The following is a 23,564-nucleotide window of genomic DNA, read 5'->3' as shown; positions in this document are numbered from 1 at the left end:
GAACTATGAAGATGATTTGTGAGCACTGCAGTGATGCGTAAAGACACACGTGGGTCAGTTTTCAATTAAAAGGCTCAGATGCCAAGCCGCCTTGTCCCCCTGAGGGTTGCATGAAAAACAGTTTTACCTAAGATTCACATTTTGGAGTGATTTCAAAAAGGCAATTAAAATTTCAGCGTCTTTGATGTCACTTGTTTTTTTAGATGTTTTCACAGTATGCGCACGAGAGAATTAGTTTGACAGCGCAATGTCTTTTAAAATGAAAAGAGTTTGAGTTTCTCTTCTTGACACTCAATGGTAAGGAACTGTTCTGGACACTTGCTGTGTGCAGCAAACCTAACTTGACATCTCCTAATGAATGTCCCCAGGTTCCTGATAGTGCATGTGTACATTTCTGGCCTAACATCTACAAATTGATTTCCACCCTCTTTGGGAATGTCTTCTTCTTGTAACTGAGGAAATAGAAGCCTGGAGCAGCTTGAATATCAAACCTGAATGAATGGATGGAGGTAAAATTGTTTAATTTGTCTTTTAATTTATATTATGATTGCATCATTTCCCTATGTACTATGTATTACAGTATGTATTATATAAAGCATACGTAAATAGATGGTTTGATATGATCCACTGGATCGGTATTGAGTCTGATCCAGGTCACAATGGCTGGATTGCTATTGGATTGTTTTTATTGGAACCAGTCCAAATGCAATCCATAACGCAAAACTATATCATACTGTATTTCCTCAACTTGACTTTCCACAACATGCACGGATGAAGTGTCAGCATGGTTGCCATGTGCCTGTGTTCTCACGTGAGCAGAAGTCAAAGAAACCGAAACTGATTAACTGTCTTTGTGGCCCAGTTGGTACCACCCTGACTTTGTGCGTGGAGGTTTTGGGACTAATTCCTGTGCAGAAATGTTCTTATTTTAAACTCAATTTTGTAACTACTGTTAAAGATTGGAAGATACCATGGCAACATCATTCCTCTTGCAGGTGGACATATTGCTGTGGCCATTTTGTGTTGTTAAACTACAGATGGTGAGACAAGCCTCAAGATAGGAGCTCATTTGTGTGAGGCGTGTTGTGTGGTGAAATCCACATGCACTACAGCGAACAGTACTGCAACTTGTGTTTGAAGAATGCAACGTCACATTTCCAAAGAGGCACTGCAGACAAAGGTAATGTAGTTTTTAAAGTTGCGTGTCGTCTCTTAACTCTAGCTACGTGTAAATCTCAATTGGAACACAGCAGCTGTTCTGTGCAGCCATAGAGATTTAGCAGCCCACAGCTATGCCGGTTAATTTGCTTGCTTGGGTTTTACTTTCACCACTGGGATGACAAATGAAGTGATTAAGAATTCTTCTTTCCATCCAGCATCACTCCAAAGGGGACAATCAATGACAGTCTCATCTCACTGTCGCACACAGAGAAATAGTCTGACATTCACAGATGCCCCACTCATAGAAGAATAGGCCGATTAGTCGTAATCCCAAATAGAATTTTTACAATTTTATTGCGGAACCTCATTATATGAATGCCACAGATGTCATACAGTGTGGAGACCGAGCCAATATTTGTGTAGAACCCTCGTGTAGGCTATGGAATAATGAAAGCGCAGCTCATTGAGAGTTTGTCGTCCAGTGCAGTAATGGTGTTTTCTAGCATGTGAAGGAAGCAATGATGTCCAACGGAAACAGGTCGATATTCGAATCTATCACTGTCAACATCACCGCTCCATCTGCCACGGACCATCACAGCCCAGCTTTGATTCATGCAGGTAGCCCCGTCTGCTGTGAGACCCTCTATGGTGAGCACACACATGCAGCCAGGATAACCGCTCTTTGGACCACACCGCTGTGGTTGCATTATTCATAATATTTTGCTGCCCAGAGATTTGGATTCTGTATGAATTGTCACGCTACTGAATGCCACTTGGTAACAAATGGCACTGTACAAGAGTCTACTTTTCAATGTGACTGAATAATCGCGATGCCACACTGAGTTTAGTGAAGCCAACGTGAATATAATATTGGATTTGAAATGTTTTCTCACTGTGATGCACTGCCTCCAACACATAAATGATTTTCTTAATTTTTTGTGACTTTTATTGTCATCAGCTACCAGGGCCTGTTGCCATGCCTACCTCACACACCGACCTGCAGAGAGGTTTGTGTAAATGATAACCAATTAGATGTCAGTCTTTTTTTAAATTATTTCTGAATGTAATCACAAGAGAAGAATGGGTGTAGCAGCCCAAATGGATTATTGATGCAAAATGTCACTTTTGATTGAAGGTTTGAGAGGAACTGAGCTAATGATGCATGGACTCTTAAAATCTCAAGACTCAACTCTTGAATTTTTAAGTATTTTATTTCATGTAACAGTAGCTCTATTGAGAAGTCAAGTCAAGTGCTTGTCCATTACTCATTCAAAGACTTTACGGTTGACACATCATTTAGTCTAATTTATGAGTTCAGTAGCCATTCTCAGCTTGTGATTTAGCTTTGTGTCATGTTTAAAGCACCAAATGGAGGAAATTAAGATAATAGAAAGGATGCTCACAAATCATACAAAGTCAAACACAGGGATATGATTCATTTATTAGAACAGTTCACCTTTTGTGAAGCGGCTCTGTTAACATTGCAGTTGTGGCAGTTACCCAATTGGGGCTCTAATAGTTAACATCATATTGGCTGATTGTTATAGTTCAATGGATTGTGGCAGAGAAGAAGAAGGAACAGAAGTCTAAAGGTGAACAACGGTGACAGAAATAGCTTTAACCGAAAGAATGTCAACAACAGCATGGAGGAAATCCATAAGAGATGCAAAGAACATGCTTGATATGAGACAGAAGATGAAAACGTATGAAATAAAAGAAAGGAAGAGGAGTCGCAGGTATTTTGGGTCATCGTCTTCTGTGTGACTGTCCGACTCCAATGGCTTTCATCCTTCTAAGATCAAAGCATCTGTAACAACATCCTAAAAGCAAAGATAGAACATTTGAGACATTTTAGAACTTTGTGACTGGATGACATTTCCTCATTGTAGTCCACCATGATTATAACTACAGAAGCCTACTTTACAAAAAAAAAAAAAACTGTCCCTGCACGACGAACTTTTTACACGAAAACATCCGGTCTGTTATTTTCCTGTTAGTGGCGGTTTGGAGGGACTGTCTCATCCCGCCCCTTTACTGCTGGGCCTGTCGTGAGCATGTCTTCCATTAGAATGACAATGAGAGCGCTGGATCACACCATTCCTTCCCTGCCCACGTGTAGCCATCTCCTCTTCAGATTCACTCAGCTCCGAGTGCTACTGCAGCTAGCTGCTAATCTCTGCAAGTGGAAGCAGAGTGCCATCGAGAAAGCATCACCAGAACAGTTCCCATTACTGATTTGCTTGTCGTATTAAACAAACAAGTGCCGCTACACGTCTGATCACATTTTTCCCCCAAAAAACTTTTCATCAACTTTTTTTCAGATGGATTCTTTTAAATCAACCAAACGCAGAATTTCCGAGGTAGAAAGAGACAAAAATGTGTTTTGCAAATTGCCAATTGTTTGAGAACCTTGTGTATATTAAAATGTTTGTGAAATTTATTTCACTACGTGTGCATAAATTGCTTCCAACCAGAGGTGACCATAGTTCAGCTCAGCACCTATATTAAATTGATAAAACACCTGCAAGAAAAAAAACACACACCAATAAACACCAAAAAACGGCAATCTTGTGAACAGCATCCATATTGGTGCTTTCAATACCATCCAACCTGTTCTGCTGGGTTAAAAGCTGCTTCGGATGGGTATATCATCAACTTGTGTCTCCTGGATCACTAAATAAAAATGTCAAATTAGGCCACACCCTGTTGGATGCCGTGATCAGGAATGTTGTAGCACCACAACGGAAAAACAAAACAAAACATCACCCTGACAGTGCCTTCACTATCATCCAAGTGTGAATGAACATGCTGCATCAGATAGGTGACAGCATCATCCTCTCCAAGATGGGGCTGATAGGAAAATTGCTGAAGGCTTCAGAGCATGCTTCATCTGTGGTTGCAAATGGACCAGTATCACCCTCTCTTTTACCTTGTGACATTTTTCAGAGCAACAGGTCTGTATTTGCTGTGGCAAGATAAAATAGCTTTCTTTGGTACGGGTGCAAGAAGTTTTCAAAGTAACAAAACGATTTTCCGCAGCTCCTGCTGATAGGCACAAACCTTCATGACCCCGATCACTAATGCAATCAGGTTCTGCAGCCTGTGTTGGTGATGATGTGTTTTATCCAACCGTCTTCTCACCTGAGCATCTGTCACTGTTCCTTCAGAGGAGAGTTGGGGAAGCCGGGGGACACTAGATGCTGGTGTGAAGTGAACTAAGGGGGAGTTCCGGTAATGTGAGGGGGCACAGGGACTTTCTAATAAGAACCGAAAGGCCTCATGATATCACGGGGCTCGCGGGTGTGCTGAAGACAATTCCAGCTGATTTTAGGTGAGAGGCAGGGAACGAACGACCTGAACCAATTACAGGGCACATAGACGAACAACCATTCACACCTACAGATTATTGGGAGTCTTTAACCTACTATGCATGTTTTTAGGATGTGGGAGGAATTGGGAGTATCCAGAGAAAACCCACGCAGGGAAAACACACAAACTGCAGATGAACTCTGAGCTGCGAGGAGGATTTGATAATCAGTTTGGCACCGCAGCAAATACTATTTCACCATATTACTCACGGCAATATCTAATATTCCCTTTTATCCCCTTGCACTATTATATTACATTGTTTTCATACTGAATATCATCACTGTGAAAAATTGTGCGGATGTTATTGCTGTTACAGATTCATTGTTGACCGAGGTGAATAATTGAATAGGCACTTTGACCTCGCCAGTCTCTAATATAATTAATCTTTGCCGTTATTTTTTTCCAGAGGTCAGCTCGAATAGGCTTCAGCTCATAAGAAACCCCAACGAGGACAAGCGGAATAGAAAATAGTTGGCTAAATGGACATGGGATATAATACAGCATGAAGTAAAATGGAAATGTCCTGTTTTTGAAATTCTAATAGCTTGAAATAGCACAGCTTGGAAGTCAGAGCCAGGGATAAAAACAATTTATTTCAATGCTGACTGGATGAAGGGTGAGGTTAATTGTGTATGCTGTAAAGTTAATCAAGGAAGTATAATCAATGGTCTCACCAACTTCAGTAAGTGTGCGTGTCGGTTGTGGAGGCACAACATGACCCCTTTGCTGCCCTGGTGAGTAAATTGCAACAAGCACGCTATTTGTCCCTGAAATTTGAGTAGTGTTTGGGTTCCCAGATGAAATGAAGAGAGGAAAGCGTGACAACCAGATATGGAGAGTGAAGCAAGTGTCTGCTGTCACTCCAACCACACAACACCTCAGCGCGGATTTTTTTTCTCTGCCACCATCAGCATTGTAATAGGAATGCACACATGCAATGTTTTGTTTGCATGTACTACATACCACAAATTCAGTCACAATTGAAAATTGTGTAAAATGTAAACATAAACAGAATACAATGATCTGCAAATCCTTTTCAAATTTTATTTAATTGTGTACACTTAAGATATTGAATGTTATAATCTGATCAATGCTATTTTTTTAGGGGGAAATATATAGTTTGAAGCCTACAGTACATTCTCAAAGAGCACAAAAAGGGATATGTTGTGATATGATGAATAAGTGTTCGGGAACTGATGACATATTGTTAAAGGTTTCTAGGTGGGATACTTGCTGGAAATACACAAGCAGTGGTAAATAAATATGGCAAAAGACAGAAGCAGAAGACAGAAAGCACAATTAGGTAGGTGCTGAGTGACATGAATACAATGTGTTTTAATGGTGGTAGAAAATAAGAAGCGCAAATGATGTCATCCACGTGGCATGCCTAAATTAGCAGATTGTCTTTTTTAATACATATAAAAAGGTGAAGGCAAAGACTTCATCTTGGAACATAATTTTTCTCTGCTAAAACACAAAATATTGGAGTTTTTATTTGGCAGGGAAGAAAGATCACAGAGTGAAACAAGATGTCATGGCATCAACAGAAGGTCATACCACTTACTAAGCCTCCAATTAAATTGCTCTCAGGTTTTCCCATGTACAAGGTATTTGGAGATTGCTACTGAGAACTATACAGCTTTATGGTCCTCAATTAAATCTCACTTTGCACACAATCACTGACATATACTAGGTTCAATTACATCAGTCAGTTAATGGGATTAGTTTGTATAGCTGCTCAACAAGAATAGGTGAATGACAAAGTAAATCATACTTGACAAAATGATGCCTTATGTGCATAACAATCAGGCCAGTGTGAGATTGGCTGCAGATGTTTTATAATGTTAAATAAAACTGAAGGTTAATTTGAGCTCTATGAATATTCTTTATTATGTACAGCCTGTACAGTTATTAGATGCGCTCTATATGGAGAATCCTGATAATTATATGGCATGCGACTTGTGTGTTCCGAGTTCTCCTCGTTTGACTTGGTGAACCAATATATTATACATTAGGCTCTTGAGGCATTGTCCAGAGCCTGAAGATTCACTGTCCTAAGGAGCAGTCAGTGCTGTGTCTTCACACATATTTGCCTCCCCACTTGTGCCTTGTTGCTCCTTGACTAAAAACACGGCCCCAGGCTCGTTTCAGCCTGGCTAACCCGACTCGCATCCTAATGAAACATACTGTCACTCATCTTCTACTTGACACTATCGCACCCTTAGGAGTATAAACATGTGTAAAGTGCATTCACAATTTTGCTCTTGCAGACCGTTGTTCTGTTGTTATGTTCGCTGACACTCAACTTCTTTCGACAGTCTAAATTAAAGTCTGCAAATCTAAAGTCACCTTCCATATACAGAAGCTCGACAGATTTAAAGTATTCAAAGATGGGTCATGCCTAATGTCTAGCGGGAGGGAATGCTGTGCAATGGAAAAAGTTTGATCCCCCACTCTGAGTCATGGGGTTAAAAAAAAAAAAATCACACGCAAAGCATCAGTATTGGTATTAGAAAAAATCAATATCATTGAGGCAAAATAGCCAATAGTCCTCCTCCTGCCCTGCAGAGGGCAGAGAAAAAGCCGCATCACAATTCACCAAACTTCCTGTCAGATGCCAGGGATGGCCATATTGCCTACAGACCAACATGTGAGATGGGGGAACAAACAAGGGAAAGCCTGTTAGTGAAAGAAAAATAGCTTAAACAGGGAAAGCAAAGAAGAAAAAAAAAAACCAAAGAGACTCCTCAGTCCCTGGTCAACAGGTAGGAAATGAACTTGGATGCCATAATTCTAAATTGGGTTGATGCTTAGTTTGTTTGAAATGTTTGGTTTGGCACGATTGTACGACTGTATTTTCTTTGCGTAAACCTTAATACTGTCCTATATTACAGCTCATCTTTTACTTCCCCCATTCATTTGCATATTTTTAATCAAATATTTTAATGGGCTTAACAGTTTGCAGAAATTCTTTAAACACTTCATGTGCACTTGCATAGCCACCCCCATCACTACTTAGCCTGCCCTTTCTCATTATGTTCCATTTTTGAATGATCACAGCGTGTAGCACTGCCTTTCTTCTTCATCTATAGATTTTATCCATCTCTTGTAAAAAGTTCTTTTTTTCTCTCTTTTCTCCGCCTGCCCCCCCCCCCCCTCCCCAACCCTTATGTATGACTGTGTGACTGTCCAATAAATATTCATCTCAATAGAAGAGAACATCAAACTCATATTTGACAAGGTATCGCCCACCTGTCAGATTATAATTCAGTCAATGGCAGATTTCCTATTTATACATTCACTGGAGGGACAGATTCCAATTTAAAGTAGGATCCATACCAGAACAACTACATTACTATCTCTGTAATGCTTAATGTGCTTTTCCAAATTCATGTCACTTCTGCTAGTATTTCAAGTAATCAGTCAAAATGTTTGCTTCAGCGCCAGCTTCCATCAAATATTTATGAGCTTGATTTACCGTCATTTAAAAAGATTTAGCAGCCACATTGTATTTTTCAACCTTCTGCACGCATTTGTTTTTGTCTGCAAATATGTGGCTTTGGACATTTATTGCAGTTAAGACTACCACAGAGACATTTCACGGAGGCCAGCAGAGACGGAAAATAAATCGAACAGACCATATTTCTATTGTTAAGGGTCCAGAGCAAAACAAAAATAACTGCCTCTGTTTATTTAGATATTTTGTCACATCGGTCCCAAGTGAGGATATGTAATAATTCTCTAAGAAGAACACACTTTTTGTTAACTTTGTTTAAAATGGACAGTACACTCAGTCGGCCATCTGTACTAGATATCATATTAATATAATAATTAATATAATATTAGGAAACTGTTAATCGAGCGAACAACTTCTGACTGGATTAGAGGCTGTTTTATGTTATCGGTCAATCTTAAAGCGGTGTAGGAATTTGTTTATACAGTGGTTGAAATAAATAAATTGCACTTTTGTTTGGTCACATTCCTGCAGGGATTAACTCCCAATTGGACTCGAGTAATTTGAAAATATGTATGCTGTAAATAAGCAATTTATTTTAGAGTAAATATTCAATCAAGATGAATAAAATGCATTTCCTGTGTATTTGCATGCTGGAATATGTAGCTGATAGAGGAAATGAGAGATCACTGATTAAAAATACCTGAGGCGACTCCATGGGTGCGCACGCACGCACACATGCACACATGCACACACACACACACACACACACACACACACACACGCTCTCGCTGTCAAATACAGATGCATGAATTCTCATTAAAAATACATGCTTTACTCAATTTACAGGACATTCTTCGACACGCACACACACTCCAATTAATTGATTAAGATCCAGCGTGTCTTCTCACGTCTGCCCGTGTCAACAAGTGAGCATAATTCAACGCAGGCATGTCCCTTCATTTTGTTTGTGAACACCTAAGGACATAAATTGTGAGAGCTAAAGTTACAATGAATTGACAAAATGATGGGTTGTGCTTGAATTGGGATTTGTATGGTGACAAAGGCATGGGATGAAGTGGACATGGCGTGGTCAGTACACTGACTGCTGTTTCCTGTTGTTCCTTACACCCTTGAAGTTGAAATGTAATGGGAGAATACATATATAATTCCCTCAATAATTATTGGCTCCCCTGGTTAAGATGTGTTAAAAGATTTGAATTAACGAATTGTTGTTGTTTTTTATTGCAAAAGCATACTCTCATACTGAAAATTGTAGACATGGCTCACCAGATGCAGAGTCAAGGTCCTTCATTGACCATCTCAGTCTTCAGATTCTGACTCAGGGATTGAAGAAAAAAATAATCATTTGATGGAAAACCTTTTATGCTTAAAATGACTGCGGTCAAGTAATGAAAATTTTGCACAAATCTTGGACCGATTCTTTTTATATATTGTATATATCTTGTCTAAACATGAAGAGATTTTCAAACACAAAATACGTATGAAGGCAGGAAATGGAGGCTTAAAAATAAACAGTAGAAAGTTCAAATAAAACCAATCATGGCCATTCCATGGAGGAAAACAGGTCAGATGTTTAAAAGGTGAGAAGTATAGGACCGACCTATGGGGGTCTACAGGCATGTTCCCCAGGAAGCAAATGTTTCTTTTTTTCATATTTATACACATCAATTTGATGCATTTTGAGAAAAAATAAAATCAAGCCAAGTTAAAAAAAGATTTTAGATTTTCATTATGTCTAAATATTCCAGGTCTCACTCTTGAAGAGTGTTTGCTTTTTGAGAGCAGTGCGCCAACTCTGTCGATTAATTAAATGAAACGATTCATTACTTCTGCAAAAATAATTAGGCAGATTATTTATTCGCACTCTGTTCAAGATTGGAGTTTGTAGAAAGAGTGATGGAGGTGTTGAGCAAGCATAAATTATTTTAGAGACAGTATTGATGGAAACCATTACAAAGTCAAAAAGTGCAAACAAGAAACATTGCTATTAAATTAAGATTAAAAAAAAAAACAGCCATAGTGTTTCTCACTTCTTTATTCCATTTACTAGTTTAAATGCCTGAAATCTTTGATGGGTCACAAAAATCTTTTACATTTTTAAAGGAATAGCCTTGAAAGCAAAACTGTATCTTTCATCATTCACTTGCACATCCCATTATGTTCTTTTGTCTCCTGTTAATCGGAGACCTCCTCTTTCAATGCTGGTGTCTTTCTATAGTCACGGCTCTTCTTGATCTACCGTTAGTCACCGCCAAACCCCTTTCATTTTGCTGATGTTTAAAAATTGAGATTTCCATTGCGATGCTCCCTTGTACTGACTGCGGGAGCGCTTCAGTTAAATTATTTGATTCGACCGGCTGTGGACCTTTCAGCACATCACCGCAGACGTAGAAAATGAATTTAAAGGGGGTAGAAGATGCTCGAGATAATTTGCCTTGGGTCAGTGTTTGTGTGAGACAAAAGTGCTGACATAAAAATATTGATCAACAAAATCCAATACAATCTAATGGGAATATGATTTTGCTTTCAGGCTAGAGTTGGATGTATTTGAAATGTGCTTCTATTCCATCAAAACTCCTAAAAATATTACGTTACGGTTCTCACCATGTGTGAAGCTCATGCGGAACAATTTGACACCATATTGTAAACAAAACTTTACAGATGTGCTCCACCTGTGGCTCAACAAATGCTCGCTTTATCTACTCGCATGCATTGGACAGATGGCTTGTCCTGATGTTATGTTGTCAGATGGTGCAGTGAGTGTCATCTCATGTCATTTATAGAATGGAATAAAGGAAGGAATTTAGAATGTGTCATTGACATGATATTGTCTACCCTTCATAGACGGACATGTTATTTTCATATTCCCATTGAACTTCAAATTGAATTGATTGCTTTTTTACGGTCTCAGCTTTATCCCCACACATACACCCACACAGGTTTGGCCGTCTGGTTTGTGTCTTTCAACTTGCATGAACAGTACAGATATAACAATTTCACGGTCAACACTGTCAGAGAGGGCCTGAAATGTGAAAAAACAACCATCTTGTGCACAGTCACAAATCTATAATGCTACGCTCCTACGTATTTCAGCCACAGGTGTTTTTCGAAGGAAAAAATAGTGCTGTGCAACCTGAAACACTACATCCAAGAAAAACTATAGTATGCTTCCCTTAAGGCTACGTGCCTTTTTTAAGATCCAGTTTTATTTAATACAAATATTACGTATCACACAGACTACACATTTTTTATGTATAATACAACTTCACCCCTGAAATTGAATGTTATATAGGCTGTTGCACAGCATCTTATTTGTGGCCACATCAGTGTTTGAGTGCCCCCCTCCAAAAAGTAGCAAAAAATGATAACCATGGTAACCAAGAGGCAAAGACAGAAAATCAGAGAAAAGGAATGGACAAGAAAATTACCATTCAAACATCTCTACATGCACCATCAGATGTAATTATTCCTATATATTGATTTTGCAGTTAAAGTGATTGATGGTGTACAGTAGTAGTAGTTGTTGATCGTCGATGATTGATTGGAGACAAGTCTAGAAAGTACCCCGTCCAAAGTCATCTGCGATTGGCTCCAGCTTTCCTGCAGCCCTGAACAGAAATAGTAGTGGAAAATGGATGGGTGGATTTTTGTGTCTCATCCTTTAAATCAAAGTCTGTACCTGCCAAATTTGCAGAGAGTGTTCCAGGAGGACTCACAATTTTTAGTGTGATAGTTGTTTTTGTCTGCCAAGGAAGGAATTATTTTTATGCTGATCTGATGGCGTATTCTAATACATAAATGTTTTTAAATTCATGATTGTGAGCTCCATTGCAAACTGTAGGCAAATGATGTTAAGCGGCTGTCAACAACTTTTAATGTGCATTGAGAAGACCAACATGATTTAGACACATATTTTAAGGTCTTGACGGCTGCCACATGACGGTCGGTGATCTAGACAAAACTACTGCCTTTGTTTTTGTTTTTCTCCGGAATTGAAATTCCTTATTGGTCTGGCACTTGGCAGTCAGTTTTCCGATTTTACGTGCAGGTTATATAGAGTGCTAATAAGAAGTTTTAAAGCACCTCTTTCTCATTCATGAGCCCTGACCTTTGACCCGCGATATACATCTTTAAAGAGGGATTTGAGGCATGCTCAGAGATTGAGATATGGGCCCTCTTCGGATTCTCAATTTTGCCTGGAAAGTTTCTTTTCCTGCTCTTTTAGAGAAACCTTGATGGTTTAAAATACCCGGATTTCTGGATAAGATCTGCCCTATATGTATTTCATCCTCACTATAATCAAAAGTCTTAATCCAACAATAGTATAAAGAGTGTAAATCAAAGGAAGTCAATTAACAGACATTAGTCAACCAAAGGCAGAGTTGGGTAGCGCTTGGTGACGACTCAAACATCTTCAAAGATGCAATAAAAAAAAAAATCATAAACATGTTGAGAACGCATCTACTAAAAAAAGCCTGAAAAAATACAAATATAATAAAATATATTATACAACATTTAGAAAATAAAATATATTGGTTGGTCTCCAAAATCCTTAAGACATTTTAGAAGGTATTTAATGCTTTTATGAAAATGCATGTTTATAAATGTGTATGCTTTGACGTGTGTAGCTCCTTCAAGAGAGACTATCCATATGCTGCCGTTTACTCAAGATGCAAATTAATTAGACAGATTAACTGACTAATAAATGAAGATTGCTGCGCTTAATGACTCACTGCTTCAATTTAAACACTCTCAGACCCATAAAGCAGAGAGTGAATAAAATGCAAAGCCTGGTTAATAAAAAGAGATAATGTAGTGTGACTACAAATTGAAAAAATGTTTTGTTTTCATGCATCACACTTCCAAGCACACTGTAAACATATCCGTAAAGTGAAGGATTTCATAGACAAAATTTCATCTCGCTTTATTGATTATAATGACACCAGTCAGCAGATTTACGAGATATGCATCATTTGTTACTGTTTGGTAATATCCCGGGCTGCCAAGCTGTACATTATCAGGCTATTTGAATGTAAAGTTCTTGTTTGATGTGAGCGCTCGGCACTGACTGAAAGATAAACTTGGGCATTAGATGCTTTAGGTTGTAATATAAAATGAAAAAAGAGAGTTCATTTGTAGTTTATGGTTCAACTTGAGTGTTGCTATTTGCATTTCATTTCAACGTTACAGCAGGACCACACAATTTAATTTAGATAGTATTGAATCAGAACACAGCATACCTGGTTGTTACTGTGTGCATTCTGAAATGTCTTTTTAAATACTGTAAAACATTGCTGGAAAATTTACAGTTTACAGCAGGGGTCACCAATTCCGGTCCTTGGGGTCTTGTGTCCTGCGTGTTATATATGTTTCTCTATTGCAATACACCTGATTGAAAGGATATATATTAAAGTCGCTGCTGGTGTAATAGTACACTCGCCTGACTTTTGTACGTATAGCATGGAATCGATTCCAGCTCAGTGGCGGTGTGCATGTGGATGTGTGCCCTGCGACTGGCTGGCGACCATTTTTCGGGTGTAGTCTGCTTTTCGCCCGATGTCATTGTGTAAGCCATACATTTTTTTAATGGACAGTGTAAAAGAGGGAGTTACAAAGCAGAAACATGCTAAAACTTTGTGTTGTTACTCACAATATCATGCAAAGTTGTCCAGACTGGTCAACCAAACGTTATAGACCTTATATGGTAGGTTTCTTTAGGTCTCTATAGCAACAGCAGAGCCACTATTCCCCTTACAGAAAGCCAGTCGGGCACCCTAATGACTTTGAAGTGTTATTTTTAAGGTAATTCACGGCTTGTTATTTGCAGTTTGTGAGCATTGAGCTGTTATGAATACAAAAGCACTAAGGGGCGAATGATGAAAGATGACCATCTGGCAACGCTGTTGGAAAGTTTTTGGGATTTTTCTTGTAAAAATTCATAAACAACTTTGAGACTGAAGACCACACGGGTGACTTCTTTCACCTTCAGCCAATATTTTATTGGGAGATAGTTTATGAGAACCAAATTCCAATACTTCAACTAGTGAATGGTGGTGTTGACATTTGAGGCTGGGTCTTCCGCCAAGACGAAGGTGGTTCATAACACAGATGACTTGTGGCACGTCTCCAGTTGATAGATACAGGAAGGGAATGAAGGAGGACGATCTACCAAGGTTGATATGAGAACTGAGAGTGATGGCAGATGACCAAAAAGAGACAGAATCCTTTTCGTTCTCATCATTGCTGGACGGAATGTCGAGAGCCAGAAGAAATAAAAGGACACAGGGATCGATTAAATAATTGATTTTCACTGCGATGGAGTGGCGCAATGTCTCCACCTCATCTGTGTTTTAACACTGCAGTAAGTCTACAATAGATCACTTGCATTATCCATTTATTTTATCCATCCATCATTGTTTTTTACCAATACTTAAATACAGGTGAGAGATGACCATTTATGATTCACAATTCATCTTAAAAGTCAAAAGTTCCATATTTTCAGTTTGCTTTATTTATTGCCAAGCGATCAGAGGTTACAATAGTCCTATGTCAGGTTACTTCAACTTTCTAACCGTACAAGTTATCCAATTGGAGACTATACGCAAATGCAGATTTTTAAAAATGTGGACTGCCTTGCCTTCATCTCTTTGCAAGGAAACTGTTGGACTAAAGGCCACATAAAATTGCAAAGTGTGGTTTATTTCATTATGCTTGACTAAAACTACAGCATACAAATATAATCATACATAAAGTGCGTTTGACATTCGCCTTAAAACGTTTCGTAAAGTATTTTTCATCTCATAATTTGCATCTACTGCATTTCAACAAATACTGTAGTAGCAATCCTTTTTGGCGTCAGGCTCAAATGACTCATCAGACAAATAAGAGAATCATCCATCAAACAGACACCTCATTTTATTTGTACTAGTTGCCTGTACAATAATAATGAGGAGACATTATGGGAAATCCCATCCATCCATCCATCCATCAATCAATCGATCTTTTGCTTATCAGCAGGAAATCCCAGATTTCATTGAGCTTTTCCGGAAGGATCCAGGCTAGTCAGGGGACATTCTGTCGCAGTGTGTGGGAGGCGTCTAGGATCTAAAGTAGATGCCAAAACCACTTGGAAAGACCTTGGACACCCTGCTGAGGAAATTCATTTCAGCCATTTGTACCAAGAAATTATCTTATTCTTTTGGTCATTACCAATACTCATGACCGTAAATGAGAGTGGGAATTTATAAATGACAAGTAATCATCAGAGTTTTGCTCTTTGGCTCCATTGCTTCTACACCCGCCGGTATGAATCCTTTCTTGAGTTGTGAACAATACCCTAAGATCCGTGTCCCGGTCTCTTGGGGCAGAATCCACATCCCAACAGTAGTGCAGATGGCTTGCCTCATAAAAAAAAAAACAACTGGTTGATTGTCCTCCTCCGATGTGACTGCCAACTGAGCTCAACCAAAAATGCCAGCAAACCCCATTGCAGATGAAATATGATAAACAGTGCAATATAAATAAAGATTTGATTGACTGATAAAGAACCACAAACAGAAAACATTTGGGAAATTGGACAGCTCAGGAAAATGAGAGTAATCCAAATCAGTTTTATTTTATTCCATAAGAAGATAGAAATACGCAGCAATCCAGCACCCGAAAATTATTTTCCATAATATCTGAGAAACTGAACCTCTTCTTCATATATACAGCAACATAATGTACAAAATGAGATACTTTGCCATGCAGCCTGACTTGATTTGCCACTTCTCGCCCACTGAGCACTCATGCAGATCTGCTGAAATCGCTTCTGACATGTGTGAGGGAGGCAGCAAAGATGAGGGATTTAAAAAGGATGCCGGGCTCTGTTGTAGTTGCCATCACCAGTTACCGTTACCATTGCACCACTGTTAAAGTTGCTTTAACTAATAATTTCCTCATTATACCCAGAGGTGTTTGGGTTAGCCAAATATTGGACTTCACACTGCTGTTAATTCTGAATAACTTGACTTAAATTAAAGCAAAGAGTTATCCTCCTGTTATGGCTGACTACAATTCTCTATATGTGGACCCAAAAGCAAAGAGGGGGTAGATCTAAGAGCTGAAATAGTATTCAATGACAAAAATATGATAATGTGATCATGTGTCCCGGAGCAATGTGGTAAATTGATGGCCAAGCGAGGGTGTCCATCCATCCTTTGAGATTGCTTTCAACTCGCTCTCCAAAAGATGCATATTTGACAGTTGGGCTACATATGACCATGCACAGCCAAAACGAGTTAAAAAAAGAAATATCTGCAACTTACTGCAACATGGTTTCTCTTGATAGACATCAAGCTTTTGTTTGCTGAAATTTCCACATTTGGGCAGATGAATGACAGCTCAATATGAAGCAGTTGTTTTTCAAAAACTGAAATGTCATTATTGCCTTAATGTCAGTGTAGGGACATTCTTCTTGAAAATTCATCACCTTGAGTCACTTCATCAAGACTGTGTGCGGTCATGTGGATGCCTGACTATTTGACAGAAAGGAAAAAAAGTCGATTGCAAAAGAAATAAATTACTAAATTGATAGAAATAAAGGTAGCGAGCAACTCAATATAACTGAATAAAATATTGTTACTGCTTGACATTTATACTTAAGTAAAACTGAAAAATATGTTGCATCATAACTACTCTGATAAGTAGTTTGTACCAAAAGATATTTGAGTATAAATGTAGTGCATTACCATCCAGCTTGACCCATAACCTACAATAACTAATGTTCATTTTGGACCCATCGGCAGCATTACCTGATCCTCCTCCTCCCAACTTCGGCCAGCATTCTGGTGCATGTCGCACTTTGTCATTACATGGCTCTCACCGTACAGAAAAAAGGCGTTATCTTACTGCAGCTTGTTGTTGAGCACATAGCTTCAAGCGCCGACATTTCCCTCCCTGTCCAATTGTCCTGATGAGATGTGGGCGTCATTGTTTGTGTGATTTATCATCATCGGTTTAAAGTCCGCTTTCCAGGCGCCGCTGGGTTGGACTAGGTTCTCGATATGGCTGAGAATATTTTTGGAGCAAAACCTTTTACAGTCGGATGCCCTTCCTGACTCCAACCCAAGGGGAAATTGATTTTCTGTAGGGGTTGACTCCCTTAGCCCATTCCTCTCCCGAGGAGCCCATTGGGCAGTGGTACTATTTAACCCATAGTTGGGGGTTAACCCATAGTTGGGGGTGATTGATCATCGGAATCCACACTGTCATTTTTCCATTTAGTTTTCCTCCCAAAATGATTATTATCATGTCCATGACTTCCAGTCAAACAATAATCTTCAGAATAGTCTCTGTCCCCCCAAAATATATATATTTTTTAACAGAATAAAATGCTTCAGAGAACAAGTCACACCGGTCAAACTTGCATTGTGATATATCATACTGTACTTTTAGTCACATTTTTGAAACAAATATTTGGAAAAAAAGAGACCAAGACAGGTCTAGGTCAGATACCCAAAATCCCTGTTGTTTAATTCTTGATGGCAGCGAGCCAGTTCCAGTTGGATTCAAAATGTCCACTTCTAATTGTGGGATCATTATCCTTTCAGTTTAAAATGCCTTACCTTAAACAAAATCCCATTTCGTATTGTGGCCAACGGTAGAATCCTGCATCCGCCACAAGAAGGATTGACTATTTACAGCACCAAAAAGTGCAATAACGGTAATGCGCCGGTATTTGCCAATTGCAAAAACAGAGTAGAAGATGAAAATTAATAAATATAAATGCTGCTATCCACAGCATCCAATGTGTGACATATCTCTGTTTTAGCATACAAAAGCCACAACGAGGATTTAGGATGTACGTAGGACACTAAAATATGTCCTAACGATAATTAAATTAACCTAGTTAACACAGTTTTGTTTACTCCCTGTAGTGGCATATGATATATGTTCAGCCAAACTTTGAGGAGTCACTGGTGTGAAGATTCTCAAAGAGGTATACTATTTTGAAATCAGTTTTTCTTGCTGGATCCTTGCTGAAGAGATCCTAAGTAATGTTCTCACTTTGCAAAGCCAAATTCAAATAATATACCAGATTAGCTATACGTGGCCTCACAAATATTGAAGTACGGTAGTCGTGGAAAGAACTAAACCTGTAAGCGAGAAGATTTGAGAATTGTTTCAGTGAGAAGAACATAAAATAGATGCTTGCAAAACTGAGTCAGTTATGTTGTGTTTTGTTCAACAGTTGTATTTTATAGTACAAATGTAGTCAAGAATCAAAGAAAGCAAGCAGAACAGTCTTTGACTCTACTCTAAATAACGCTGCTTAGCCGGCCGGAATCCTCGCACCTCCAAAATGATCACATTTCAGAAGATCCAAAAAAATCCATCCATTTTCTGAAGTGCTTTTTTCTCACGAGAGTCGTGGACATGCTGGAGCCTATCCCAGCTGACTACTGGCAGTAGGCAGGGGACACACTGAACCGGTTGCCAGCCAATCGCATTACCCAAAATATGCCAATCTGTTGCAAATTTTGCAAAAAATTGTAGACATTTTATAATTTCATTTCTCATGTCACAATGCCGGCCCATTTTATCAAAGAACCACCGAGTCGCAGTACCAAAAAAGAGTGACGGTCTGAAAAATACAGCCCATGGATGTACAACAACAAATAGAATTGAAGTCGGTTCGCTGCAGGCTGCATGGGTTCAGCTCCCACTCAGTGATGGCATCAATCTGAGTCAATGGTTGGTTGGTTATCTCTGTATGTGCCCTGAGTAATGACAACTGGGATTAGCAAAAAATCAATGGTTGCACATACTCGACAAGGTTGTTGTGCAATAGGACCTCTGACATAATCATAAGATTGTACAATAGTTAACTTGTTCCAAGGACCATTTTTATGGAGGTGATCAGTCTGGCCATTCAAATGGACATTTGATGGGATCTCGTTCCAATTTGCAGCACTGTAGCTATCAGAAGTGTCAGTGGTGTGGAAATGTGACCTGCTGACACAGCATGCTATGAACACTTTGACAGAATTCATTCTGCTTGGTCACTGAAGTGACGCCACTCGGCTTTCAGGGAATAAGTAAATAGGCATGAGACAGGTGGAGGATGTTTGGGATGTATTAAACCTTGTCAGGGTCACTGGTAATGATCTAAACTGTGACTGAATCGGAGGCTATTATATTAGTCTTTTCAAGCACATACATACGTAACTGTACATCATTAAAGGCTAATGAGTTTGCCTCATAACCGGCGCAAAATTGACAATCGGTCTTAAGTCAATGCTATAATTTGATTTTGTTTTTTAATACTGTCATAGGAGTCATAAGTTTATGCATGTAATAACGACGCAAGCATAGAAGCTATAATGGCCAAAAGGAGTGTAATAAAATGTAAAAAATACTGCAAAAATGTTAATCTGCAGTCATCTTGTGTCATGTTCAGCTGACGCTTTTCAGTACTGGATATTTGAAAAATTGAAAGTCAACGTTGTTGATTGTAAAATAGAAAAAATACCCTACTTCTGCTCAGAAACACCATTAGTAGCCCTATGTCTCAGTAAAGTCAAGTTTCTGTTTCTATGGTTATCGCACATGGTCACACAATTAGCCACATAGCCTTTGACTCCACTCTGAGCAGGCAACTGCAAAATGTAACTTTTTGCTGGAAATCCAACCAACACTTAAAAAAAAAAAGGCATTGTGGCACACATGCAGAGCCATTTACCATTAATGAAGAATACAGCCGATGCACCAATACACAGTTTCAATTTGATTTATTTGATCTGTTAGAATGAGCACAAAGCAGAGAAATCAACACTTGTTCTTGTTTCTCTTCTAAAACATTACAAAAGGACTGTTTGATGTGGCGTGAAAATCCATGAGCGCATTGTTCATAATGCAAACAGTACATGTTGTTGATCATAGCAATAAGTGGGTGATAATGAAGCACCGCACAATAATACTGTACTGTTTCCACACATTTACAAGGGAAAATAATCATTTAACCTCCTGGCTATAAATGCTTGACATGTCAAGAGGAATATATTGTAAATGAGAAGAGTGTCTAATGTGCATTCTTATGTGTGCCAGCAGCAGATGATAAAAGCGAGCAATATTTTTGTAAGAGGTTTTTAATGTGTCTGACTTTGGTGAGGTGGTGGAAAACATCAAATCTGCCTGACAAGGAGGACAAAAAGACACTTGAGCAGAGAGGATCAGTCCTGGTGCCAAATTCAGGCTTGCACCACACAAACGCACATGCACGCACACGTGGGCACACACACACACACACACACACTCGCACACACAGTGGCAGTGTGGATTAACACCGTTCAACAATATAGTTCCACATTCCACACTTTCACCTCTTTTTGACATTTTTTTCACACACATAGTAGGAGCCATGTCCATCTGCCGCAGCAGGGAGGCAGTGATCCATCCATCTATTGTTTCAGACTCATGAGATATTGTAGTTCCAGAGAGATGCCCTGCACGGAATGACTTTCCCATTGTGCCACAGAGCCTTACATTTCACCGAGTCCACAGAATTTGTACGGGATAAAAAGTCACACATTCTGATGAGGTTGGCACTTCATTCTCAGTATATGAACAGGCAGGAACCTCTCACGGAGGCAGATATATTACTTCTGTATGAGATTCCACGTATAGATTTCTATAAGTGGTTCTGTTTTTCCCTCATTTTGACACAGTAAGAGTAAGAAAGGAGCCCCTTCGTCCCATTGGTCCTCATATTGAGTGAAACGTACAACAAAGGTCAAGGAAAAACAGATTTAGAGCCATAGACGATATCGTCTTGTCTTTTGTCTTATCTATGTATAACAATTGGAGATTGTCAAGGTCTTGGCATTATGTTCAATGATCATGTGAGTAAAGTGTCTCCTCAATAAACCCTTCGTCTCCTGAGCAGTTCATCCAGTTGCAATTGTCGCCCTGCGTGTGCATCACAGTGGATGTTATGAGTCAGTTTATTGTATTTCGATGAAGGGAGCATAAATCAATGTGAGTGGTTTAGTCGAAGCAAATATTTGTGTGTAAAAAGCTGCCTAGCATTCAGTGAAAGCTTCGACTGGGAATAAAAGCGGTGCATTTTCCTGCACCTTTAGCCTTTGATCCGTCGCCATCCCTTCATTTCAAGCACAATCCCTGACAGTAAAAGGTGGGAAGACTTCCCCACTTTTCTCTACAACTAAGAACCGCTTAAACGGTAATCTGCCCGATGAAATGTCTGTTAAAGCCCGTCAGAAAGAGCGTTTCCATGACTTACAGAGAATCTTCTGGAAAGCTCTGCGAAAGTCTTGGTTGAAGATGGTGTAGATGACCGGATTGAGAGAGCTGTTACAGTAGCCGATCCAAAAGAAGAACTTGAAGAGAGTCTCTGGGATCTTGCACTTCTCCCTACAGACTCCATACAGGCTGTATGAGAAGAAAAAGGGGAACCAGCACAAAACAAAAACCCCCATGACCACAGCCAGGACGAACGTAAAGCGCTTTTCTCGTGCTGCCGACACTTTCTTCCTGTTGACTGTGCTTCTGCGTTTGCGGCGAGATGAGAACAGCTCCATGGACTTGGAACTGGCACACGACTTCCTGCTGGAGAATTTCGAGGCAGAGCTGCTTTTCCTGCTGGACTTCCTGTCTTTTCGGTCATCGTGGTGATGTTTGGACGACGTGGAGCTTTTCTTGGGTTTCTCGTCAGAGGAACTGCTGTCGTCGAAATCGTCGTGGTGTCGGTTTTTAGAAGTGTTTGTCACAGACGAACTGGCCATGTGTTCCTTGCAATGGCCGTTTTCACAATCAAGCTCTTTAACACTTCCCCCTCTTTCAGACTTAAACGAACCGGCTTTGTCCGTGTCGGTTCGACCGTTCTCCTGTGGTGAATCCACGTCCCTTTTCTTCTCTGACATGGTTCTTGTCCTGGTCTTTGCCACTTGGTAGATCCGAATATAGACCAGAATCATGATGACACAGGGGGCAAAGAAGGACCCGATGCTGGAGTAGAGGATGTACCAGGTGTCATCATTTATAAAGCACTGTGGGGTTGTCTCGTTGTTGCTCCTGTCCATCGATATCAGCGGCGGGAAGGAGATAACAGCTGAGATCAACCACACCACCACAATCATCCCTTTGACTCTCTTTGGCGTTCTCTTCAAGTTGTACTCTACCGCCTGTGTCACTGACCAGTAGCGGTCCAGACTAATGGCACAGAGGTGCACAATAGAGGAGGTGCAGAATAAAACATCCAAAGCCAAATAGATGTCGCACCATATCGTACCAAAAAGCCAGTAACCCATAAGTTCGTTTGCCAGAGAAAAGGGCATGACCAGCGTGGCCACCAGGATGTCTGCACTAGCCAGAGACACCAGAAAAAGATTCTGGGGTGGTTTCAGAGCTCTGCTCGTTAAAACGGCGATAACGACCAAGACATTGCCCACTATCGTAAACAGGATTAGAAAACTGACAAGTCCAGCCAGACTCCAGATGGCGAGAGGGGTGTACTTGCTCTGAGAGGTGTTGTTAGTGGAGATGTTGTCTGCCTCCATCCCTTCCTCTAAAGAGGAGAAATTCAAGAAATCCATCTTGGTGTATAGTGAACTCTCCTAAAAAGTCACATGCATATCGTGAAGCAATGTCACATTAGGACTTGACAGTCAAAAAATACATCCAGCATGTCTTTTTGCTTCTCTTTCCACTGGCTCATCTTCCACACCCTGCAAGTCTCTTCTTAAATGAAAAGAAAAGTAAAAAGTGAGAGGTGCTCATAAGTGTTAATTCCAAATGGGCGCAGGATGCTCCGCAGCTCAATGTCCGTGGTTAGAAAGCAGACACCCCTCTGAGCACGTCCTCTCTCCTCCTGCCTGCTCCTGCATCTCTCCTCCTCCTCTTTCCCCCTCCTCCTCTTCCTTGGCTCCCCAGTGGAACGTTTGAGGCTGAGAGGGCGCGAAACAACCACGTGTCCTATTTTTTATTTTTTTTACACGACGAGAAAGGAGGGACCTGCTCCACCGTAGAGATGAGAAGAGCGCAATAATTGGAGGGAAATCTGACATAAATCACTGTGTTGTGGCACACTGGTGTGCCATGAAAGATCATCAAAATTATCACATTTTACTTAGGTCCGGATATTATTTTCTATTCGCTACAAATAATGTGTCTTTATTCATCTATCTATGCCAGCAACATATAGTGAGCGACAGAACAACTTAATGCTTATTGAAAATTTTAATGCAATTGTGGATATTGTCCCTGTCAGATTTCACATATGATCAGGCCGGCAGGCAAGAGTTGGCTTGTGGGGTAATTATATTTGGTCCATGAGATCATATCAAATGTGCAGTTGTGTCCCTCCACCATAATACAAAAAATCCCAGAATGCTTTGCAAGTGGCATGTCAGTTGAGACCAATAAGAGCTCCTTTCTTTTCTTTTGCAGTTTCAGCAACCATGCTACCAGTCTCCTCAGGTAAACGCTCAGAAAACAAAAGCGGTCAAGACAGGTAGGAGGCAGCTTATCTTTTCACAAATGTAAAGGGCAGACCTGT

General features: G+C 39.9%; 1 protein-coding gene across 1 annotated transcript; it reads right to left on the bottom strand.

Moving 5' to 3' along the window:
* Nucleotides 1-19,762: 19,762 nt before the first annotated feature.
* Nucleotides 19,763-22,892, bottom strand: adra2c (adrenoceptor alpha 2C). The gene has a single exon (XM_037259896.1). It carries the CDS (start codon nt 22,600-22,602, stop codon nt 21,265-21,267), a length of 1,338 nt encoding a protein of 445 aa, XP_037115791.1. The 5' UTR covers nt 22,603-22,892; the 3' UTR covers nt 19,763-21,264.
* Nucleotides 22,893-23,564: the final 672 nt, after the last annotated feature.

Source organism: Syngnathus acus, chromosome 1 (genome assembly GCF_901709675.1).
Source record: "Syngnathus acus chromosome 1, fSynAcu1.2, whole genome shotgun sequence".
In the NCBI taxonomy this organism is placed as follows: Eukaryota; Metazoa; Chordata; class Actinopteri; order Syngnathiformes; family Syngnathidae; genus Syngnathus; species Syngnathus acus.
The sequence above is the reverse complement of the archived record's forward strand: the minus strand, read 5'-3'. Positions and strand labels throughout refer to the sequence as shown.